General features: G+C 39.4%; 1 protein-coding gene across 1 annotated transcript; it reads right to left on the bottom strand.

The window, feature by feature from the left end:
• Positions 1-957: 957 nt before the first annotated feature.
• Positions 958-18,517, bottom strand: impact (impact RWD domain protein). Its single transcript, XM_035177214.2, has 11 exons — positions 18,329-18,517; positions 15,928-16,056; positions 15,784-15,836; positions 15,601-15,663; positions 15,371-15,456; positions 10,342-10,464; positions 10,165-10,259; positions 8,073-8,146; positions 7,458-7,548; positions 3,514-3,648; positions 958-1,222 (listed from the first exon to the last, which is right to left on the bottom strand). The coding sequence occupies exons 1-11, from the start codon at positions 18,377-18,379 to the stop codon at positions 1,163-1,165; spliced, it is 960 nt and encodes a 319-aa protein (XP_035033105.1). The 5' UTR covers positions 18,380-18,517; the 3' UTR covers positions 958-1,162.
• Between the last annotated feature and the right edge of the window lie 86 nt (positions 18,518-18,603).

Genomic DNA, 18,603 nt, shown 5'->3' with positions numbered 1-18,603 from the left:
ACTTTGTTTAAGTTGCTGCTGCCATTACCAAAGAGCCTTGAGTAAGAATTTAGCTGCATGAGTTCTTCACAAGCCTGTAATAAATATGATTGAGGGTTTAGATGATTGGTTCAGTGATGACAGCTTGTCAGGGAGAAACAACTCTGCTGAGCGAATTAACTATAATTATTCTGAATGGTTGAAATGAGCAGGCGCCTTCGTATATGGACATGCAGGAAATTTAAGGACCTACAATGTTCAAATAAAAGGTCCTTCTTGAATCATGTTCTCGAAAGATACCAAACGCAGATAAAAGTCAAACTGTTTTTTACATCACAACAAAATACAAAACAGTCTGGCTGTGGCGGAATAAATCAAAATGCCAACTGCACAGACGAACCCTGGTTATTTTTAGAGAGCAGTCCTCTGCTGCCTAAAGCCAACCCTGGAGTGGTTGATATGCAGATTTTGTCTTTCCAGGGACACCAATACGAAGTGCTGAGGCAAAGCCCCACAGGAGCCACTGTGAGGTATATCTCAAAGAAAACCCTTTAGCAGGCTTTAGGTTGATGTCTAATGCACAGGAGAAAACGGTGTGTGTGACTCTTTGTGTCAATAATACTCAAAGAGGCTCATTTGGTTGAGCTGCTGTGTCTGATCATATTTCTTGGAAATGCTAAATGAATTGTGTTTGACTTTCATTAAGATGCAGATTCAGCTGAAGGGCAGGGATGGAATCAACACCATGACCAAACACAGACTTTGAATCTGAAATGGATGTAGAAAAAAAAATAATTTGTTTTCTCCTGAGCAAAGTCATTCACTCAGGTGTGTGATGGTTTTATTGTTTCTAATAATCGAGTGTGAGGCTAATGGATGTGAAGAAAGAGCACGATCTGCTTACATTAGTTTGTGTAGAAATCCCCCTGGTTTGATTGTTTTAATTAAAAAATGTACTGTAAACATTTCATTTCAAGGTTTGCTTGTCAAAAAGGCTTTAATTTAAATACAGCAGTTAAAGCACCTGAAATAACAGTTTGACATCTTATACCTTGAATAAATTAGTTGTAATAGCAAAGGATTGCTGTTCGTTTATCCATTAAGACGCACGTGAGCTAAATGAATGTAAAACTTTGTACAAATGTGTTTGAGTAAAAGTCTTTCTTCTTTTTTCTTTGCAAATTCATTTCGCCTTCTTGCTTTTTGGCCTTTTGGCCTTGGCTCCTGATCTGGTGGACTCATCCTGTGAAACAAGAGGAAAACATTAGCCAATGAACAGATTCACAATTATCTTAAATTAGCACCCCGTTTAATGTCGGCAAAGCCTTTCCCACGCGTAATATTTCTATGGTGTTTTAAGCCCTTGACTCAATTTTTAACAGACACGTTTTGCATGAACTCCTGCTGTGTTTCCCCATCTTACAGAAATGACAGGTTAATATAATTTGCTACGTTCTGATTGGCACGCACCATACTGTTTTAATGTATTCAAAAGATTGCAGCAAACACTGCATTAAGTACTCTTGTAAAAGATTCCCTTCTAATTATTACTGACAATACAGAGTGCCAACTCGTAGAGCTCTCAACACATTAACAGCTTGTCTGGACAGAAAACAAGCATTAATGATAATCCTCTGACATACAGCAGGGTGACAAATATGGAATGAAAACGTGAAAAACATTCATGCAGCCTCTTCATTAATTACATAGTTTGAATGTTTGAAGTTTTGCCACAGTTATATCCTTGTTACTGCATCTAACAAACAAGTAAATTAACCGACAGCAACTTTTCCTTTTGTGAGGTCCTTTGTAAAACCAGTTCAGTTAGTTTTCTTAGTACAATTTACCCCTGCATCCAATCCAAGTATTAAGAGATTTGATCAATTTTTGTAAATCGTCAATGGCAAAAATATACTACACTGTCTCTTCCACAGAATGATTGTACTGTTTGGAAATTAACCTTTATCTTGAATTGGCTGTTGTACAGTTTAATACAACAAACCTTTGTGTACAGTAATGACTGACAGGTTGAGACAGAATAGCAGGAACTCAAATGAATAAGAGTTTTATATGGGCAATAGAAAGTTCCATGTTTCTCTCAGCAACATGTCTTCATAGAAAAAGATTTAAATAAAATAAGGATCAATTCTGGGTCCTATGTGGTTTCCCTGTATATACATCCTCTTTTCAAAAGTCTTGGATAGCGGCATTACTTAAGAGATGGCAATGTTGGTCTGTCAATTACCTAGGTCCATAAGGAAAAATCTTTAGGATAGATTTTAGCACCTAGTGGCCAAGAGATTAAGGAAGTGAGCATGAACTGCAACTTCGGTTTGTTTCCAGCTGCACACTTATCATCAATAGTGACATAAAAATGCTTAAAACAATATTGTATGGAGAATTATTTTCCCCAATGGATGACTTTGGTGATCCCCTGAATTTACCTCTACTGCCACCAAAAGGTTTTGTTAAGACATCTAAACAAGTATTGAATGGATTGCCATGAAATCCAGGCGACCTCACAATAAGATTTGATCTAAAGTTAACCTTTAAATATCAGATCAAGTGTTTAATCTTCTTAGGAGCGCAGCAGAGAGATTCAGCCTGACATTTTAACGGCACTTTAATTGCATGCTTTCATTGATCACATCTTTTGTAGATATTTATCATGTCTGAATGATTGTACACTGTTTTTGACCTGTCAATCAAAAAGCTTCCGACCAACTCTAGTCAACTTAGGCCAAAATAAATGATCTGTTTGTTTTAGAATAACATCATACCCTCACTGCTATTTTTTAAAGCAGTTCATGAACCTGAAACAAGCCATTCTGCAGTGGATGTGAGTCCCTCCATCCACAGGCAGTGGTGTCTAATTAGCTCTCACAGAGACAGACTCGACATCCAGGAAAAACCGAGCCCTCGCTGTCAGGATGGGGATGAAATCAAGTGTAGGTTTTTACAGTGCTGTTGGTAGGGTTTTGAAGTTGGATACTCTTAGGAGTAGCTTTGCAGTACCTTTAATCTATCTGTGGCTGCGGCTCAAAGGTCCATCATGTTATCAATGGAATAACTTTGCAGAACACAGAGACGACTTCAAAGCAGACTGGACCTAACTTCAGGCTGGTGAAAGCCAGGAGAGAGTGTTTGATCTCGAGAACATGTGGCAACCAGTCACTTCAAATGAACCAATATTCCTAATATGGCAGCTACTGGAAAAAGCTACTGTGGAAAAAAAGCAAGACACTCTTTATTATCATAATAATATGTCTGTATATCCTGGAATTATGTACAGTCTGAGTGTTGAGTTAACTTATGACTTTCTCATACTGCTTTGGTTGTCAGAAAGGCTAGGAAAAACCATCAATTTGCTGTCAGATATCTGGAGCAACATCAGTGTGTAATTCCATTAAATTACAAGATACCAGATGGTTTTTAGCCTCAGCATCAGAAAATTGAGGGAAAGTCAAAATTGACTGATGATGTGTCAGAGGAAGATGACAGAGTAATATGTAAGAGGCCCAGAGAGTGTCTCACCATGGAGGCAGTGAATCCCTCCTCCACCAGGATGTTTCTAGCACAGTTGTTGATGTGTTTGAAGCGGTCAGGACCCAACAAAATGCCTCCATACCACCGAGACACGACCACCATGACATTACGCACATCCAGAATCTGTGGTGAGAAACACGTGGTACATGTGAAATGAGTGTGAATTTGAGGGAGCCAGGAAAGACACACATACAATAAATTGTGACACAACACCATTCCCTGACAGTCATTTTCAAGCACCCAAATATTTCACACCAGATGCGATGTGGTGGATGAGTCTTCATTACATGTGTCTGACTCAGCTGCCAAAAATAAAAAGTCAAAAACGTAAAAATATAATACTCCAACCAATACGAAATGTTAAAATAGGGAACCCAAAAAATACCATTAAAATAATAGTTTAAAATATTTAAGCTTAAGCTGCCACAAAAAAAAGTTTCAGCTTGTTTAACCTGTGAACCAGTTGTGCACAGGCAGTCAGAAATATTGCAAAGAGACCGGGCCCAGCACTGAGCCCTGGGGCACCCCTGTGGGGAGGGAAATGGATAAGGATGTTGGCCCATGCCATAACACATGGAAGGAGAGGTGAGAGATGAGACAGGATTCGAACAAAAGTCAAACAAGAGAGCATTTAGCCAGATATACCTACATTGAAGAGAAGAGAGTGTAGGATACAGTGGTTGACAGTATCAAAGGCTGCTGATAGGTCCAGCATGATAAGAACTGAAGACTGAGCTGCAGCTCTTGCTGCCTCTAGGGCTTCTAGATTTCTTTAGGATTATCCTTTCTACTGAACATGTAAAGATTACATTTACATTAATTTCATCAAAGTCCTGGGAAACAGAAAATAGCCGGATTCACCAGACTACTCCTTTAACATAAAAAGGAGAACTTGGTTCTGCACTGCAACACACAAAAAGAGCAATCTGTAATTTTACGGGGGAACTCATCCACATCTGACAGCTGACACTCTTAATCAGATCTTACTTTTATTCATCATCCACGAGCAGAAAGCACAAAATCTAAATGAGGAAATGGGGAAAAAGCCTCACGGAGAAGAATAAGATTAAGGAGAAAATTCTATGCAAATTGCTCAGTATGCTGAGTGTCACAAGTACAGGATTAATCAGTGTGTTACTCGAGGGAGGAGCAGGAAGACAGTGGACCTGATGCTATCACTCCAGTTATAGTTGATCAGTCAGCTGCAGAAAGTTACCTGATTAATCTACTGCTCTATCTATATGTTTAAAAAAACATATATGATAGGAAGTGGCTCAGTCTGCAGTTATCTTTCTTGGCTAATGCATCACTTTTTTTTTTTTATTGTTTTGAGAAGCACCAGTTTTCATATGGAAAGAAATTGATAAAATACTGATTCAAACCTGTAATTCTGAGTGTAATGCAACAAGCTATAAACACAACATTATGTGAGTTGATTCAGCTTTGTTAGCAAACCGGCCAGTCAAATGTAAGTCCGATCTTTACCCTCTTTTAGCTCTGTAGTTGCATATTCCTCTGCAAGTTTCCAAACAGAGTATGTACTTTCAAATTTTCAACATAAGTTTGTTGCCTTTTTCCTCATTCATCGAAAATGTAATTTCACAAATTTGAGTCAAGACTCTGCAGTGTTTTTTTGAAGTTGCTGACTGTTTTGGAAGGGGACACTGTATTAGTCAAAGACAGCTTGAGTCATCTGAATTCAGTGCAGCTCATCACAGCTTCTGACATCCTCACCAAAAACTCCAAGGCACTATTTCACACTGGTTTATTTCTCTAAAGAGGTCACACGGCTATAGAGGACAGCCGCCATCTTATGAATGAGTATGAACTTTCACTTCAGTCACGAATCTCGTCGGGAAAAGCTCTAACACGACTCCGCACCCTGTGGTAATGAGCGTTACAGAAGCACTACAACTCACTGCCGAGCTCTGATTACAGCAAGCTTTTTTTTTGAGTCACAAACTTTCAAACAATATTACAATGTGGACAATTGCACATTTTAGTGTGATGTGGGTGTGTGCGTGTGCATGTGTGTGAATCATAGTGCCATCTGACAGCACAAGCCAGTTACAAGTGCGTCTTTGAAATGTGAAATGAAAAGATTAGTAACTGTGTGAAATTATTATTGGGGGACTAAATCTCTCTGGCGAGGAACAGAGTGGCAGTTCACACATTATGTTAATACTAGTGGTGTGAGTTTTACTAGTGTGGTTATTTCCCTGTGTAAAACCATAAAGACTCAATCTCTGCTTGGCTATCTCTCTCAAGAACCTCTCTACATGAATCAATGTTTGTTTGTGGAACACGGAATAACCCCAAAATAAAAATAAAATATAATAGTTTGAATAATTAATCATGAAATGTGCCTTTTCATTTATGACAACATATGGAATAAAAATGAGACTGTTGTAGCCTGCTGATATGATATGATATGTCATATGCTTTACACAGCAGACAGTGTGTAATGATGATCCCTGTCTACCTTCCATGTTCCTTTACACCACTCAGCGAGTTATTCTGACCTCTGGTTCCTGCTCTGTTTGCGTTATTGGGATTTCATTATCATCCCCACTTTCACACAGCAAGAAATTTTCATAAAGCTCAAAAACGATTCAGAATTGGAGCAGGGGAGGGCCACAGTGCAGTTTATGATATTTTCCCTTTAAAACATTAAGTAGAAAAGTCATAACTTTTTACATTCGTGCAATGAATATACAAATTTCAATAAGAGGGTTATCTGCATGAGAAATGAAGAAAACAAGGATCTGTTTATAATAATCATGCACTTATCTATAGTGATCAATTTGTCAAATGTGATCACTGTAAGTGGTTTCCACTTAAGCACTCAGTCATGCAAAACATAATTAACAGCTATTAGCCTTATTCATTTTCACACACATGTACTGCTGCTTTGCTGTCTGTGTTATATCAGTAGGGATTTCATTTCAAATCTGCAAAGCTAAAGGTTTTCTCATCTATCGCAGCAATTTAGTGCTAATTAGTGAATGTTTGCTTGCTACTATGTTACACTAAGCTGGTGAACTTGGTTACAGCTGCTTAACATGAGCATGATGGTATTGCTATTGTGAGACACCAACGTATATACATATATATAACATATTCTTTTCAATATGCTGGTTTTATCTGCAGATTATTCAAGAAGTCAAGTGACATCATCGTTTTATACTGAAAATAATTAATATAATATTCGGTATAAATTTCCAATTAAAAAATTGCTTAATTATTGAATAGAGCGGTTTCACTACATTTCATAATTACTTAAATATTTCCAATGTGAACAAACTATTTATATTCAAAACCTGCTTAGAATTACCATGTAGAATGGATCTGAGAAAGTTATTACTGTTCACTTGTATTCACCCTCATCTGCTGCTATTTTATTATCTAAACACTTTGAAAATGAACCAAACAGTAATGACTTGTTTAATTAATATGAAAAATAATCATTAGTGACCCATGAGTTGTTTTTAAATTTTTTTCTCAACATTTTTGCTTTGTCATTTTTAAGACTAACTTGTGATGTGAATAATGTGTAAAATGTACTACATATATGTGTTTGTGATGTATGTATATATGTATGTGATATATATATATATATATATATATATATATATATTTATATATAAATATTAAAAACTTACTTTGTGTTTCAAGAACAAGTATTAAATTGTAGAAGGAACTACCACAGACATCATGACATTTAAGTTTACTGCTGTGAAAGGGTCCTTACTCATAACGATGAGTACGTTTAAAATGCCAAATTATACAGAATATGAAAATGAACAAGGCAGCTTGGAACCTACAATTAAGGAGGCAGAAGCCAAAATAAAGTTGGATGCAGGGAGGAAATTTAACATCATGGTTGTAGTATTAACGTTGGCGGAAAAGCTTTGTGAGTGACAAATAATAACCTGCAGCAAGTGGAGCAATCTCCCCCCTGCAGCTGTCTCGCCGTCGTCCTCGCAGTCCTGCAGGAAGCTGTGCTTGTCCTCGCAGAAAATCCTACAGCAAAGAGAATCACACCAGCTCGGCATTAGAGGGGAGAGCACTAAAACATTCCGGTCAGACTACGACACTGTGACACCGGCAGCCTCTTCATCAGAAAAGTTTTATTTAAGTGCTGGACTAAATGTCAACATCCACCTCCTATGAGTAATGACCACCCAGGCAGTGCATCTCGGCTCGACATCGACCTCATTAGACAGCACTAAGAAACCTCTCATGGGCAAAGGACAACACACACACAGCCACACACAGAAAGACATGCGGGACACACATCTGTCCACATAATACACGATACTGTCAGAAAGCCTTCATTTTCTCTGGTGCTTTTTTGACCTTTAACTGCAGTAGTAATGTGGCCTTTAGAGAAGACAGCCAGGGCTGGAATCTCTACTTATCTCACTTTTTCCTCCTTTAATGAGACACACTGTTAAACTAACCTGCAGATGTTAGCAAGATTTGCATTATAAAGCCATGACATAAACTTCATATAAAAATATATATACATATCTGACATTACTGACCTGTATGCATGAATGTTATGAGTGGCACTAGCAATCTTCTTGGTTTCATACAGCTTTTCCAGGACCATTTTAACCTGCAATACACAGAACAATAAATACCATGACATCATTTCACAGTCACATGTTTCTTCATCCTTAGTGTGGATAAAAAACTGCTGATAAATCGATTTTACCCAATGACCTACCTCAGCAGTGTTAAACATAAAACCTCACACTCAAACAGCATGAGTCAAAGGTTTTTGTGGGAAAAATCACATTTCGTGGAAATAAAAAGGAGTTTGAAAAGCTGAAAACACATCTCATCTGTTTGTCTGTTAGTACACAAAATCGGATTACTACGAAACTTGATGTAAGGATGTGGTATGGGTCAGAAATGAAACCTTTAGATTTTGGTGCTGATTCGGATCAGGGGGCAGATCCAGGAACTATTTTTTCATATTCTTTGACATTGTGAGGTATTTTTAGTTTTTGTTGATTTCGCAGAGAATAATTCATGGATCTTGATGAAATATATCAGTTTAGAAGAGTGATATTTATGAATGTGTGCAAATAAAATAAAAATCTGGAAAACTGTTGGGCCTTGGTAGAGGTATGCGCTGTTTGAGTGCCTTTCTAGTCTTTTGACAGTTTAAAACTCTTTCCTCATTTGCCTTTCCAATCTTTTACAGTTGACTCAGTTAATTTTTGTGCCACTACAAGAAGATTATTCAACTGAACATGTTGCATCTGTCACAGGTAGAACCAGAGGAGCACCCGGAGAGCGCCATACCTCTGCCAAGTCCCTTGTAGATTTAGTGGGAAAAAAGATGAATGGATCTGTCTGTTTATCTGTATCCATTCCAAACTCAATGAGTTCTTCCTCGGTTCAGTAATCTTACTTTAAGTACTGGATGGTATTTTCCTCTTCAATCACCACCCATGTACACACAGATTTTAATGTCATATTGTATGTACATGAAGCTCTTCCTTAAAGCTTTTATCATTCACTAAATCAAAAGTCTTAATATCATGCAGTATATTCATCTTTTTCACATTTACAGTGTTCCTTTAAAGAAATACCTCAAGACATTTTCCATGTATTTGTGATCCAAATGAAGACATTATGAGTTAAGACATTAAGTTACACTGATCAACCACAAACCGGTGACTGGTCTTAATGCTTTGGTGGACTGTTGTTGTCTTACTCTCAATTATATCTTCATCAACTGAACACTTCCAGATGATTACAAGTCAAATATGTAAATCCTGGACGGGTCTCAGTTTCCTCACGTCATCTGCGCTGTTGTTGAGGACGACGATGAAAATACTGTTAACATTTTTGTGCAAATAGCACTTCACAGCAGGTGGAAGCTTTCAAGAAGAGCTGGCGTGTTAGCGGAGAGCCAGAGGGGGAATAGCGCGCAGGAAGCAGCCAGATGATTTTTTCAGTTTGGAAGATTGCTGAGGAAATTAACACATACGTATATATTATATATTTCTCCTCTACGAGAGCCTCGTCAAGGAATTTCAACTTCTACTTCATGTCTTAAGAACAATAAAGCAGAGCTTGAAACATTTATACACACTGTAAGAGCAGTATCTATTTTTACCCATGTCTACTATATCAATTTAAAACAAACGAGTCATTCGTTTGAGGATGGCATGGTGGTCCAGTGTTAGCACTGTCAGCGCCCAGCAACAAGGTTCCAGTCGCCAGTTCGGCCGAGGACTTTCTATGTGGAGTTTTAAGGTTAATTGGAGATTCTAATTTAACTGGAATGGATATTTGTCACTATATGTCAGCCCTGCAATACACTGGCCACCTGTCCAAGATATACCCACCTTTTACCCTATGTCAGCTGGGATTTGCTCTGGGCCCCACCCCCTGCGACCCTCAAAGGATAAGCGTGATGGAGAGATCGATGGATGGAAGGAAGGAAAGAAGGAAGGATAGATGAATGAATGGAAGGATGGAAGGAAGGTAGGAAGGAAGGAAGGAAGGAAGGAAGGAAGGAAGGAAGGAAGGAAGGAAGGAAGGAAGGAAGGAAGGAAGGAAGGATGAATGGTTGGATGAAAAGAAGGAAGGAAGGAAGGATGGATTGATGGATTTTACCTGTCTGGGAGTCACCACAGGTGCTAAGTGCGGCTGGAAGGTGCTGCGTCGGTCTGTGATGGTATTTCCATGTTTTATTGGAGGAACCTCTTCATCTAAATGATCAAATTTAAAACATCATACCTGAGCTCTGTTTAATTTAGATCACTGAGTCCAAATAAACAAAATGAGTTGTACCGTTTGAATGATCTAGGAAGAGATGTGCATTTTCTGTGTTCAGTTTGAGAGTCCTGAAGTCAGGTAGGTCTTCATCATCCACGTCCTCTTCAGCCGTCATGTTCACCCGCTCTGGTTGATCCACTGAAGGAGATCAAGTAAAAATGTCATGTTGTGCTAAAGTATTTTTTCTTTGAAATCCCCAACCTGGTGCCTGTTTTCCCTGAGTTGTCTGCAGGCCAGACAGCTTGTCATTAAAATAACTCCTACTGTGCAAATTATTACCAAATTACCATTACATGACCTTAACACTGACAGTAAAGGGACTCTGACTGTGTGGAGAAGGATGGAAATTTAATAGTTGCAATCGTGACACCGTTTGGTGAAACACACAATATTCAGAATTGAGCATCATCAAGGTCTTAAGGTTTTCTGACAAAACGTAAATTATATGGTCAACTTGTTATGAGGAGGATGTCAAAGTGTTTAAGTGTCATTTCCCTTTGCCACTAGGCGGCAATGTGATGGAGACCTAATATTATCATGTAGATGTTTTAAGACTAAGACCCCATGATAAGTTTGGTACAGATTTGACCAAGTAGGCCATTTATGGAGTACTTCCTGTTTCATTCAAAAACACTGAAATTCACAGCCATGGACCTGCCAGATAATGTAAAAATACAGCCACATTGGACTTTTGTTCCAGTTTGCAATTCCTGAGGGCACTATGTAGTGAACACTTCATTTATACACACAATATAATGGACTGTCTTATAAAGGTGATTTCAGAAATCTCAAACAACAGCTGGACACTGTGCTTCTCAGCAAATGTTACTAAAACGGGGTAAAATAGTGATCAGTGACTCTACTGTTTAGTGTTGTGGCAGCAGGCAGCAGGATCGTTTACAGTGTGTAAGTCAGACTACAGAGCCCATGTTCCTCGTTATACTGGATGTTACCCAGGGCAACAGTGCGGCACATTGATTTTAGTTTTTAAAGGTTTTTGGATAACAAGGGTATAATTCTTGCTAGTGATGGAGAGATGTCTTCCTCATTCTCATTGTTTTCAGGTCTTTTTCTGAATATTGTTGTTTCTGTCCAATCAGCTCAGTCTAGACTAGACAAGACAAGATCTGACTGGATAAAGATTCTTTCATCGGCTGTGAATGCAGTTATTACTTTGCACTTGAAGCAATAAGTTTAAGGCAAAGTGAGGAATCCATTGCAGATGTTATTTTAGCCCCAAGTTTTACCTGTCAGGGGACAAAGTAATGGTTGGTCTTGTATGCAGCCTGAAAGGAACAACACACAGTGCTCTATGTATGATGGAAAATAAGCAAACACATCAATATCTATTGTAAATGAACAGGTTATATACCACTGCTCAATAAAATGAAGGGAACACATACTCATCATAGTATAACACCAAGTCAGTTAAACTTCAGGGATATCAATCTGTCAATTTAGGAAGCACAAGTAATCGTGAATCAATTTCACCTACTTTGGTGCAAATGAGAGTGACAACAGGTGCAATGGAGAGGCAAAAGCAAGACAACCTGTCCTAACTTCCTGACTGATTCTTCCCCAGTTTTGTGTTCTGCTACTGTCCTTGTCACTACTTGTAGCATGAGGCAGTACCTGCAGCCGAATCAGGTGGCACAGGTAGTCCAGCTCCTCCAGGATGGCACATCCATACGTGTGGTCGCAAGGAGGTTTGCTGTGTCTCCCAGCACAGTCTCAAGAACATGGAGGAGTTACCAGTTACAAGAGGACAGCTGGATAGGGCCGTAAAGAGAATCAACCCAGCAGCAGGACCAGTATCTGCTCCTTTGTGCGAGAAGGAACAGGAGGAGCACTGCCAGAGCCCAACTAAATGATGGTGGCATGAGGGCCCGACATCCTCTAGTGGGACCTATGCTCACAGCCCAGCACCGTGCAGAGAACACTAGAATTGGCAGGTCGGCCACTGGCGTCCTGTTTTCTTTACAGATGAGAGCAGGTTCACACTGAGCACAAGTGACCGGCGTGAAAGAGTCTGGAGACGCTGTGGTGAACCTTACGCTGCCTGAATAATCATCCAGCATGACCAGTTTGGTGGTGGGTCAGTAATGGTCTGGGAAGGCATATGCTTGTAGGGTCGCACAGACCTCCATGTCATAGCCAACGGTACCCTGACTGCTGTTAGGTACTGGGATGAAATCCTCAGAGTGATTGTCAGACCTTACACTGGTGCAGTGGGCCCTGGGTTCCTCCTGGTGCAGGGCAATGCCAGGCCTCATGTGGCCAGAGTGTGTAGGCAGTTCCTGGATGACGAAGGCATTGATGCCATTGACTGGCCCTCACGTTCCCCTGACCTAAATCCAATTGAGCACCTATGGGACGTTATGTATCGTGTGTCCGACGCCGCCAAGTACCACACAGACTGTGCACTGATGCCCTGATTTAGGTCTGGGAGGAGATCCCCAAGGACACCATCCACTGACTCATCAGGAGCATGGCCAGACATTGTTGGGAGTGCATACAGGCACATGGAGGCCATACACACTACTGAGTCACATGAGTTGCCGTGATGAAAGTCACACAAGTTGGATCAGCCTGTGATTTCAATTGTTGACTTTGATTTTCTTTGGGGTTTTGAATCCAGCCATCAGTGGGTTGATGATTTTGTTTTCCATCCATTGACCTTCATTGTGATAATATTATCACCAGACTTATTAATAAATGATCTTCACAACAAGGATGTGAGATTTCTTTGGAAAAGATCAAGCTAATACTTAGATGACTCTTAGAATAAGAAATGACATGATCAAAGTTGAACTGCTGAGAACTCTAAGCTTGCCTTGATAAGGTGAATATAAATAGATATGCCTATATTGTTTATGTAGACATGTATTGACAAAAGTTTTTGTTTTTGTGGGCGTTTCTTTCAGTTCAAATAAAAGTGACCCTTCATATTTAGTTGAATATATATTTAGCCTCTCTGATGTTTTTTGTTTACTCCGGTTTACTCCTTCCTGTTTACTCCTTTTCGTTTCTTTCTCTGTGAAATGTGCATCTTCAGCTCCATCACTTCCAACTCACCACCTCTCTTTCTCCTTCTCTCCACCATTTCCCACTAATCTAAAAGGGAATAAGCCGTCAGACCCTCGCTGATCCAAGGAGCTGCGACTCGTCATATGTATTACCACATGAATTTGCGGCGAGAGGAGGATTTATATCTCACAACAATAGGGAGGATAGTTAATAATTTTCAGTCTTGTTGTTCAAACGAGACCATCTGCCTCAATAGCGGATACTGCTGGGCTTGGATACAGAAAACCCAGACAGACCACCCACCCACCCACAGATCCCAGAAGACCTGATTCATGCTGAGACTTGGGAAGAATATTTACTCTGGGTGTCTTTTACTCTTTTTAAACTTTAAAAGATTCTGCCGCAGTACCAGAAGGCATTACATAGATATCGATCGTAATTAGGACCAGTCACTCAAAGTCACAAACAGATGGGCTTTTAAAATGTCCTTAAAGGACTTTGTGTTCATCTTTCCAGAGCTTAAAGCACATCAGACAGTTGGATCACTAATGGAGGAGCATCTTAGCAGAAGATGGAGCGCACGAGGAGGGGAAGTAGATTCATCTGGGCAAGACTTTATCTAATAATTGACTAGACGATGAACAGTGATTTTTATCAGACCCAAGTTGTAAACATGTATTGAAGTCATCGTGTACTCTAGCACGTTGGAAAGCATGCCACTGACAAGTTGCTAAACCACGGCCCTGACCAGAGACTGGCAAAAATCACAGTTTAACAACCATGACTCAATGAAGCAGGCCTATCAGGATTTAGATCTCTCCAAATCCTGTGTTGCCGGCTATACTTTGCATTTAGAAGAAGTGTGCTACAATAAACTAAATAAAACAGGAACAAATGCATAAAGAATGCAATAAAAAGTGTGTGTGTGTGTGTGTGTCTGCTACGCCGCAAGCTGCAACTTTTAGCATACATGGCTAACTAGCCACCTAACTAGGGCTAGAGTCACTATGACAGTTTATTAGTTTATCAACTTCTTTCAGACTTGTACTCATCAGATATTGATCATCCTTAAACACTGTCAAAAGGATGACATATATACCTAAAACATAAAAACAGCCACAATGTTGCTATCACAATGTAACCATCCAACCTATCAAAGTATCTTTTTTTAAATAAATGTTTATGTTACATTTAATTGTTTTTATTGTAATTAAATATTGATTTCTAATACTGTACTATAATACTAGGATGAGTCTTACTGCACCTTCATTTCCATGTCTTAATTGATAACCTGCACATGCTTAATATTATAGACAACAATATATTTGTCCCTCCAGAGTTTCATAATAATACTGAAACACAACATAAAGATTTCTAACTTCCATTCCTCCAACAATGTCCTCACTGGCTCTGCCATGATATATGATGTGTTCTCTGTATGCACATGATGTGCATACAGAGAACAGGAAACTAACGTTTTCTTATAGTTAGCTGGATTCTGGAAGTTTGTGGAAATGGCAGTGATGCAGTTCTCCTTATAATTAGTTTGTGTCCTATCAAAAAATATTTTTGAAGCTGTTATTTTAAGGTTAAAAAAACCACATTGTGGTGCTTTAAAATTAGCTCATGCTGGCTAGCTAGAGCTGATAAAATTAGCTAAAGACACAATCTTGTGATTTCATGGTTGATTAAAAATATGGCTTTCATTAACTCTTATTTGTATAGCACCCTTTGTATAAACAAGGTTACAAAGTGCTTAGATCAATATCTATCAATATCATCATTATGCTGAAGTGTCCTTGGGCAAGATACTGAACCCCAAATGGCCCCCTCTCATAGAGAAAAGTGCTGCACATAGATGCACTGTATGAATGTGTGTGTGAATGGGTGGGACTAGAAAAGCGCTATATAAATACAGACCATTTACATTTACCATATCATAACACACCACATATATGTTGTGCGTTAGCAACAGTCACTAAGGGAGGCCTAAAGCATACATTTCATTTCTCATCACCTGTTTCAGCGCTCTGGGTTTTCTCCACCAGGAATTCTCTAATGTTCTCCACCCACAGGTAGAGGATGCTCTCCCCCACATGCTCCCTGTTGAAAATTCAAACATCCATGTTCCATATTACAAAGACTGAAGAAAGACGGCACCACAAGCAATAATGAAAAGCTTTTGTTGTGGCTAATATCACTCCACAGCACCTCCTCTTGAAGTCAGAAATTATGAGAAGCACTCACACATAGAGGTCTTCCAGGCTATTTGCCAATTTGGCCCTCTCAGGTCCTCGCAACCACGCCGCACTACAAAAGCCCAGAACAAACAGAGGATTATTAAACAGGACAAGGAGTGGGTTTTTGAGTGGGATGTTGTTCTGTCAGTTGAGCAGATCAAGATTACATTTCAAAGGCAAATTGACTTACTTGATCTGGTAGATGGGGGGTGCTGCGCTCGGATAATCAGGTGGGAGAATTATCTGATCAATAAGAAAAGAACCATTACCTGGATTACAAATGAGCTACAAGGACTGACACTTGTGACTGTTACGCAAGGTTTCTTTCCACTACCTGCAAACATGCTGTCAGCTTCAGCTCCTCTAAGTCGTTGGATATTTTGATGCAAAATATTCTGGACACTTCATCTATAACACACCATTCATCACCATATATGGACGACATAGCCTCAACCTCCTCGAGCTACATGGGAGGGAGAAAAAACAAAGAACACGCATCAATGTGAGTTAGTAGACTTTGAATAGGAATTAATCCATGATGTCATTTCAGCATTTGGACCCAAATTTTGTTTCACTTTCTTTAACATTGTGAGATAAGCAATTATTTTATATATTTCAATCAATCAATCAATCAAATTTTATTTGTATAGCCCATATTCACAAATCACAATTTGTCTCATAGGGCTTATAGGGATATTTGTGTTAATTTCCCAAGAAATAAAGCAGAGATCCTTATTAAAAACAATCAGGCCTGTGCTGAGTGTTAATATCTATGGACAGGTGAAATTGATGATGTTTGCAGAAAATGTCTGTGTATACATGATGGATTATATCTGATTTCAATACATGTGTATAAGTGGCCAATGAGAGGTAAACACTCTCTGAGTCTCCATCTACTGTATATTTTCATTACAAAATAGCATGTTGATATTATTCTTTTTTTCGAACAAAATGAGCAGAGACATTTCTAATTTCCTATAACTAAATGTAATAAAAATTAATCAAAGCATTGAAGGCTCCTCTACTGTGCAAAGTTATATTTTTGCATCCAAAGTGTGAGAAGAGTCTTTTAACAACGGTAAGTGTTGTGAAAAAAGACCACAGGTTAATCACTTTTTAGGAAAATCTGATGCCGTGACCTGAATGTAATGTCAGTACATGAGAGGGACAAGCTGTAGCTAAGAACTACAACAAATACTCAGTGTAGAAACACAGGTTAATTATGTGTCTGCGTGTGATGGTGTTAATCCCTGTCCATATTATATGACCTCTGCGAACCTGCACAGCATCACATGCATATGTGATAATTAATCCAGGCAACTTGGGAGGGACCTGCAGGGTGTGTGTGTGTGTGTGTGTGTGTGTGTGTGTGTGTGTGTGTGTGTGTGTGTGTGTGTGTGTGTGTGTGTGTGTGTGTGTGTGTGTGTACTCATTTTTGTTTCCTCTTTAGGATTTTTTCAATCATAAACACTGACCTTGTCCGGACCAGTGGACCTCATGGGGACCAAAGACTGGTCCTAATGAGGCAGAACACCATGTCTAAGGTCCTGGTTAGGGGTAAGATGTGGACTGTGGTTACGTTAAGGTGAGGCTTAGGCATGAACCACATGGACCACAGCCAGTGTGACTGTCTGGTTGAGGGTACTGGCACTGGTGAAGTGTTTGAGTCCACAAAACACTTTTGGGGTTTCGGGGGTAAACAGTGTAGTAGTTAGTGACCTATCTTCAGACGTAATAAAACAACAGAAAAGAACATAACATGCCTCCATACTGCTCGTGTTGGTCATCAAATTGTCCGCAAGACCCGACATTCAAATTCGACTTGAAACGAGGTCTTTTCCACCGTGTTTTAACCCTAAAAGTCCAACAGAAGTGGTAGTGGACGTTAGCCTTTTCAAAGGTCCTTGAATGCACCTTGTCAGAAGATATCAGTGGACATTTAGGCTAAAAACATGATGTAAATGACACCGTTTTAAGTCGAATATGAATGTCGGAGCTTGTGGATTTTCTGTTGTTTTATTATGTCTGAAGAAGGACTCACCTCCAGTTTTGTGGACTCAAACATCCCTCCATCGGCATAGTGGTGAGTAGATAATGAGTGATATTTCATTTTTGGATGAACTATCCCTTTAACTTTACTAAATTCACTGTATTTAAAATATCTTGTCACTCTTTCTTACTTTATATTATCTATAACACTGCTCTTGCTGTCCTTCTCTTCCAACACTTGTTACTGTACCGTTGACCCTGTGTTAACTTACAATTTCATCTATCTATTGGCAGAAACTGAATATTAAATAATCCTAGTGATGTTTTCACTAGTGTGTTTTATCCAAATTGTACAAATTGTTTTCTTTACCCTAGAATGTATAGTCTTTATATTTAAAGACTTTATATTTACATCTGGAGCAGGTCCTCTCTACAGAGGCCACCATGTTTTTTACAGTAGCCCAGACTGGACAAACTAAACACCCTTTGAGTTTTTATGACAACTGACGGCTGCCACAGTTTCTCTTTCATGTTTGGAAGGGGAGGTTGAGGTGGGGGGTGTTCAGCTGCTATATGCAACTTCACCACTAAATTCTACACACTGAACCTTTAAACCTTTATTAACGTGTCAGCTGCTGCACATCTGGTGCAGCTGCCAAAACCTGCTGTTTGCAGGACACATGAACACAACCTGTCAGTTTGTTTCGAACTTTATCACAGAGGTTGTCAAAGTGAAAGCAGCTTACTTGAGACTGGAGATCTCCGTCATTCTCTGGATCTATGACGTCATCAGCCATTACTTTACATTACGGGTATCAGCTGTTTAAAAATGAAGGCTCCGTGATAAACAGAGCAGATGAAACTTGGAGAACATGAGCTTCATGCTGAAGTCCAGCCTCTCTGTGTTAAAACTGTAGACTGCTTCCAGGGCAGAAGAGGATTGGCTGCGTGTGCGTTTTGACTTCCGGGTTCTGTGGGGGTTTTCATGCAACAAAGCACTTTGGCACACATTTTAACATCA

The sequence above is a fragment of the Hippoglossus stenolepis genome, chromosome 14, assembly GCF_022539355.2.
Source record: "Hippoglossus stenolepis isolate QCI-W04-F060 chromosome 14, HSTE1.2, whole genome shotgun sequence".
NCBI lineage: Eukaryota > Metazoa > Chordata > Actinopteri > Pleuronectiformes > Pleuronectidae > Hippoglossus > Hippoglossus stenolepis.
The sequence above is the reverse complement of the archived record's forward strand: the minus strand, read 5'-3'. Positions and strand labels throughout refer to the sequence as shown.

Coding starts and splice junctions, on each gene's coding strand:
- impact (XM_035177214.2), bottom strand. CDS start 18,379: ATGGCTGATGACGTCATAGATCCAGAGAATGACGGAGATCTCCAGTCT. Junction 15,457..15,600: donor AGCCTGGAAGACCTCTATGT/GTGAGTGCTTCT, acceptor AATTTTCAACAG/GGAGCATGTGGGGGAGAGCA. Junction 1,223..3,513: donor AGGGATTCACTGCCTCCATG/GTGAGACACTCT, acceptor CTTGTTTCACAG/GATGAGTCCACCAGATCAGG.